The sequence below is a fragment of the Thamnophis elegans genome, chromosome 1 (assembly GCF_009769535.1).
Source record: "Thamnophis elegans isolate rThaEle1 chromosome 1, rThaEle1.pri, whole genome shotgun sequence".
NCBI lineage: Eukaryota > Metazoa > Chordata > Lepidosauria > Squamata > Colubridae > Thamnophis > Thamnophis elegans.
The window spans coordinates 98,514,804-98,520,803 of record NC_045541.1 but is presented as its reverse complement, the minus strand read 5'-3'; the positions used below and the strand labels follow the sequence as shown (position 1 = coordinate 98,520,803).

Sequence of the window (6,000 nt, the reverse complement as noted above, 5' to 3'; positions counted from 1 at the left end):
CAGAATTCTACCAGATATGGGATAGATGGTATAGATGGATGGAGGAAAGAAACAAAAATCAATGAAGGAATATAACAAAACTCAAAAAATAATAGTTATGAGTAAAATAAGAGGGTTAAGAATGGTGAAATCCAAATGAAATACAATAGAAGGGGAAATAAATAAGGTGAGTGGCATCGATTGATAATTGTTATTATAAAGAACAGGAAGCTCCTGTTCGTATTGTATTGTGTAAATGTGGTGTATGTCTAAGTTTTGTGTGTGTGTATTTTACATGTTTGTTAATTTAAAAAAATAGTCTTGGTTCCCCCGGGTTCCCCTCTTACCTTCAGCTTACGAAAGAGTAAGCACAGCAAGGATTAAACCCATCTCTACTCAACAGTAGTAGTATTTCAACAGTATTCCCAATTAAGTGAATCATGAACTGATATCAATTCCATAACGGATCTTCCTTCTCTGATGAACTTGGTATCCTATGAGGTTAAAAAAAAAACTTTGTTTCAGTTTCTCATCTGCTAAAGGAAGTAGAATCAGAAAAGTTCATACTGAACATGAAAAACTTTTCAAGAAATAAAAACTGCTTTGGGTAGTTAGCCTGTGTTCCAAAATCTAGAGTTTAACTTTGTTGTTGAACACATTGATACTTTTGATGTGAGGTTAGGGAAAGTGTTACAATGTAAAAGTTTGATGATTCATTTATTTAAAATATTTATAGAATTGGCCATTTTTCAACTAACTCTGGCAACTTCCCAAATAAATACCAACAGGCTGTATATAGCCACATAAGAGATATAAAACTGCATCCTTCTCCCAATAACTCAAAATTATGAATACAGATAGTGATTTACAACCACAATGAAGCCCAACATTTCTGTTGTTAAGTGAAGCGTTTGTTAAGTGAGTGTTGCCCCATTTTACGACCTTTCTGGCTGCTGTGGTTAAGTGAATCACAGGAGTTGATAGGTTGGTAATCCAGTTATTAAGTGAATCTAGCTTCCCCATTGACTTTGTTTGTCAGAAGGTCACAAAAGGTGATCACATGACCTTGGGACACAGTAATGGTCATAAATATAAATCAGTTGCCAAGCAGGAGAATTTTGGTCACATGATTATGGGGATGCTGCAAAGGTCATTACTGTGAAAAAGGATCCTGTCACTTTTTCCAGGGCCCTTGTAACTTTGAACTGTCACTAAATGAACTGTTGTAAGCCGAGGAGTACCTGCATCTCTTTCACCTCCATGACCTCCTGATCACATAGAAGTCAGAGAAGAGCGCTCTTTGGCTGTAGTCACAAGTTCTCAGGGGGGCATTTATTTGTTTTGTTTTATTTATTTGATTTGTCAATCGTTTACAAGATATTAGGTATAAGAAGAAACAGAAGTATGAATGAAATGGGGACAAATAAATGGGGACAGTAGGACAGGGACGTAGGCACAATGGTGTGCTTATGCACGCCCCTTACAGACCTCTTAGGAATGGGGTTGAGTCAATAGTAGAGAGTTTAAGGTTAAAGTTTTGGGGATTTGAAGATGTAACAACAGAGTCAGGTAGAGCATTCCAGGCATTCACCACTCTGTTGCTAAAGTCGTATTTTCTGCAATCAAGTTTTGAGCGGTTTATATTGAGTTTGTATTTAAGCTATTTTATTACTATCTTTAAAAGTTCGTTACAGTTACGGGTTTCCTTCCCGCTCTGAGGGAAGCTGACTATTATTACCCTGCAATGTTCATCCTCTGCCAACATTGATCCGAAGCTCCGGAAAAGGTTCCGTGGAAGGAGGGGCGCCGAGAAGGGCTCTCGCCCCGGCCACCGACTGCAAGCCACCTCCAGGCCGCCAGGGGCCCGGTTCGGACTCCCGGCTCCTGTGGGCGTGACCGGAGCGCCTCCTTTTCTCTTTCGAGGGGCTGGACCGTGGGGTGTGTTTCGACGGTAACCAGGAAGTCGGACCAGGAAACTCCTGGGGCCGCCAGGCGAGCGGTGACTCTGGACCGGTGACCATGGAGGGCGCTAGCCGCGAAGTAAGTACCAAATGGCCGGAAGGCGAGCCATGAAGGAAAGTCCGAGAAGAGGCCTAAAAGGCAGGCAGGCAGGGTATTATTCGCTGCGATTCAGCTCCGCTGGTTCCCTCGTGATCCTCGGAGGAGTCGGGGCCGACGGTTGGACGCGGTTCTTTCCCCCAAAGTCGAGTTCGGCCACTGAGTTGATCATCTCATGGCACTTTTCCAGCTTCATTTTGTAGTAGGATTGGGTGGTCAGATAGAGGCAGACGAGCACAACTTTGTTACTCCTCCCCACCCCCTTCTTCTTCATCATCATCCCCGGGGAGACGTACTTAGCCCAGGAGAGTTCATTTAAATCTCCGAATGAGAAAGGAGGGATTAAAATAGGTGGTGTCAGCCAAAAGAAATAAGTGGGCTCAGGTTCCTGTAGGAGAAACTGCTCTGGGAGATCACTTGAGTCAGGGGAAGTTATCACAGTGACTCTGGGTGAATGAAGTTCTGATGACCTGCTTGCTTGCCTCCAGCACAAACATCTCAGAAAAGATGTCTGTGGAGATTCTCAGTCATCCAGGTGATGGTTGTCCCAAAGGAAACTTTTTCAAAAGGCAACTGGAAGACTAAGCGATGAGAAGTAAAACATCTTCAGCCAAAAAACAAAGAATGTCCAGTTGCCTTTAGAAAAAGCACCTTTGGGGATCTCAGAGAGGAAGACCTTAGATGCAGTGTCCCAAACCCAACTTGATGAGGGGTCTAGACTGCCTCTATGCCTCCAGACCGAGAGCTGTGATTCAGTTTTTCTGACTACAGGTTCGTACAAGATTTGACAGAATATCAGCAGGTAGAAAAGCCAGCACCACATAGACAGAAATCATGGGTGGGCTTTCAGCACAAATGTTTCCCTACTAAGTCTACTAGATATTTTGATTACCATACTGGAATCTTAAAACAAATATTTAGTTGAACATGATATCAGTGTATCAGTCTATTAAACAATGAATATTTTAATATAATGTTTGAAAAGATTATTTCTTCTTGCCATGATATGTCAAATGCAACTATGAAGGGTAGCTTTATATTTTAAAAATGAAAATTATCTAACTTAATAGTATTTATCTTACTGTTTCCAAAAACTATCTTCATGAATGATTTTTGCTAGCACAGGTAGCAAGGAATTGTTTTTTGAGGTCAGTTCTCCCCAAAACGGTTTCTGAGGTAAAGAATGGTCCCACTTAATTTTCTGGTATTAAACTAAGCAATAGTAGGAAATTGGCAGTATGCCTCTCATGGAGATATGCAAAAGATGTACCTAATGGGAGAAGGAAAAAGTTATTTAGTAAAAGCTTTTTTTAAAATTTGTCAGTTACAATAGACATTATTTATTTTGAGATGCTCTCAAGGCACCAGTTTGTCATTTCCGGTAACTATCTAATAGTGTAGCCACCTGATGTAAAGAATAATTAAGATGCTCAACATCACATCTTGAATACCACTGAATAAATGCATCAAAGAAGACTAAATTGCTCACTTTGTTTAATATCATGCAATTGTCACTTACATGTTTCATCCCAAGACAGGTGCATACCAAGAGTAATTAATTTATTTAGGTTCCTTACATCACAATTCAAAGGACAGTGTGACTGATTTCAATTCAGTTTCCTCCTACCTAGTTGAGCAAGTTCCTATTTCTAGATTCTGAACATTAGTTTTTTTTGTTAGCAAATCAGCACAAGATCTGAGTAGGCAACTGCAAAAACAACAAGGGTTTATGTTGTTTTTGCAGTTGCAAAATCATTGTTCCTTTGGGGGTATGTGCAATGCAGTTGGGGCATTTCCACAAAATCAACATTAGGGTCAGGCAAGTGATTTTATTAAGACCATAGTTGAGAAGAAAACATATAACTTTTCATATAGTGATGGCCCTATTGTGAAGTAAAATTGATCATTAATTCGGATTTGGATCATGCTGTTAAGTGCAGTATTCTTTTCCATTATCCCATTATGTTATTCTTTGTTTGACATGAATTCCCATTGATCTGCTTTTCGGGCAGGTAGGAACTGTGTCTCCCTCTACACCTTGTTCAGGATTGCTGTAAAAGGGTGAATAAGCATATACCATTAGACCTTAATTGAATGTTGGGTTTTCTCTTTGATATGTTTTTTTTTCTTTTTGACTTATGATAAACATTTAATAACAAAACAACATGTCCCAAAGTACAAAAAAACCCCAGTTTCCTCATTACTTGCAAGAATACAATTGTACTGGCCTACATTTTTGATCAAGAAATGTATTAATTATTCATTTTAATTTACAGTGTCAAAGTCACAGCCATGGGTCCTTCCGTCATGGCCACACTTGGGCTAGTTCGTATGAAGATAAAGATCTATTAAAAGAGCATGAGATGCTGCCTTTTGTGGAGGATTACAGTAATTTTGACATTGTCAAAGCAGCCCAGTAGGTTTCTTGAACAATCAAATTTATTCTTATATCACAATTATAAAAAAATTAAATATTAGAAAGTATATTTTATAGGAAAGTGTGTGCATATAAAAGATGCTGTTAACAGATAATATAATTATGAATGATTTCTAAAACTGGAAAAATTTATTGTAGAAAAATAAGTTGTCTCTTTTTACACAGATATTCAAAGCTCTATTTCCAGGGCTTTGTGAGAAAAATTAGTATTTACCTGTGGTGAGCTCACAGATCGCACAGAATCAAAATGTGATATGTTTTGTTTTGGTTTCCTTTTTTATACAAATCCTTCCATTGCAATGGTAAACCATGATGAAGTTTTTGTACAGATGTAGTTTGTATAATAATATGTGATTTGGAATGGCAAAGTATATTCCTAAGAAATATGAACATACCTATAACTGAAGTGAGTAGTAATTTCAAAACGTTTATTTAGGCATGTTAAAAATTAGATCAATATTTTAATTTCAGTTTTTGAAAAATTTTGGTTAGCTTATTAGCAATTAGATGCCAGTCTTTTCTATGTAAAGAGAGAACTTTCATGAAATGGAAATGAATAGTTAGCTGTGTAGCTGAATACTTATTTGCACCATTTAAAGGTGCAAATAAGAAAATAGAAGCCTCTTTCAACTAGAGCTCAGTGTGACTCCATGGACCTGTCAAAATAATACATGTGTAGTTGGCCATTTCCTTTCTAGGAATTTTTTTTTTAATTTTCACACTCTAGCTTATAAGCCTGTTTTTTTCTGGTGTTCTTCCATCCAATTACTAACCAGATCTGGCCTTGATTATCTTCCAAGCGCAAATAAAGTCAGACAGGTTCTACCACCTCTTAAATATAAAGCAGGAAACTATTTCATAGATTTAGTCTAATGGCATGACCAATAATTAGTATCAGTTACTAGGTAGAAATGTGCAGCATCATTTCAGAAAATCTTGAGTGTTCTGCTAACAAATAAATTTTAATGTACTTCTGAAACTTACATGTTGCTGAACTTCTGGCAATTAAGAGCTGTAACACAGAATAGCCTCATTATTGTTTTACAAGATGCACTAAGATAAAACTAAAATCACATGTTTTAAACTTACTGATGAATCTTTGAAAATTGTGGTTCTTCTGAATGTCAAAATATTGATCTCAACTTTTGACTATTGGAATATTGATTCTTGCTTTCTTTAGTTTTTTTTAACCAAACAACATATATTATGTCACTATTCAATACTATATCTCAAATATTTTTAGGCTGGGATGTCTATAAGAATGTTTTGTTTATTTTTGTTTACTTTGAGTTCAGTTTTGATTCCTGGCACTAAATGGACGAGTATGGACACTACATGAAATTTTCTGGAAGTGGTTTACCATTGCAAAATAATTTAACTCATTTATCCTTTGGTTTGTATTCCAATGCCTTTAATCACTTCACTAAGCTAATTTTGTTATGAGAAATAATTATGCTAAACCTCAATAAAAATAATACATATAATATCCTGTCACAATACCATGTAAAACTACATTCCAATCAATG

The 6,000-nt window shown here is 37.1% G+C and overlaps 1 protein-coding gene across 1 annotated transcript in view; it reads left to right on the top strand.

Moving 5' to 3' along the window:
* Positions 1–1,900: 1,900 nt before the first annotated feature.
* Positions 1,901–6,000, top strand: part of ZDHHC13 (zinc finger DHHC-type palmitoyltransferase 13) — a 29,412-nt gene continuing 25,312 nt past the window's right edge. Inside the window, exons 1-2 of the mRNA XM_032225156.1 lie at positions 1,901–2,019; positions 4,314–4,453. Coding sequence (XP_032081047.1) covers positions 1,999–2,019; positions 4,314–4,453 — 161 coding nt within the window. The 5' untranslated portion in view covers positions 1,901–1,998. The remainder of the gene's footprint in view (positions 2,020–4,313; positions 4,454–6,000) is intronic.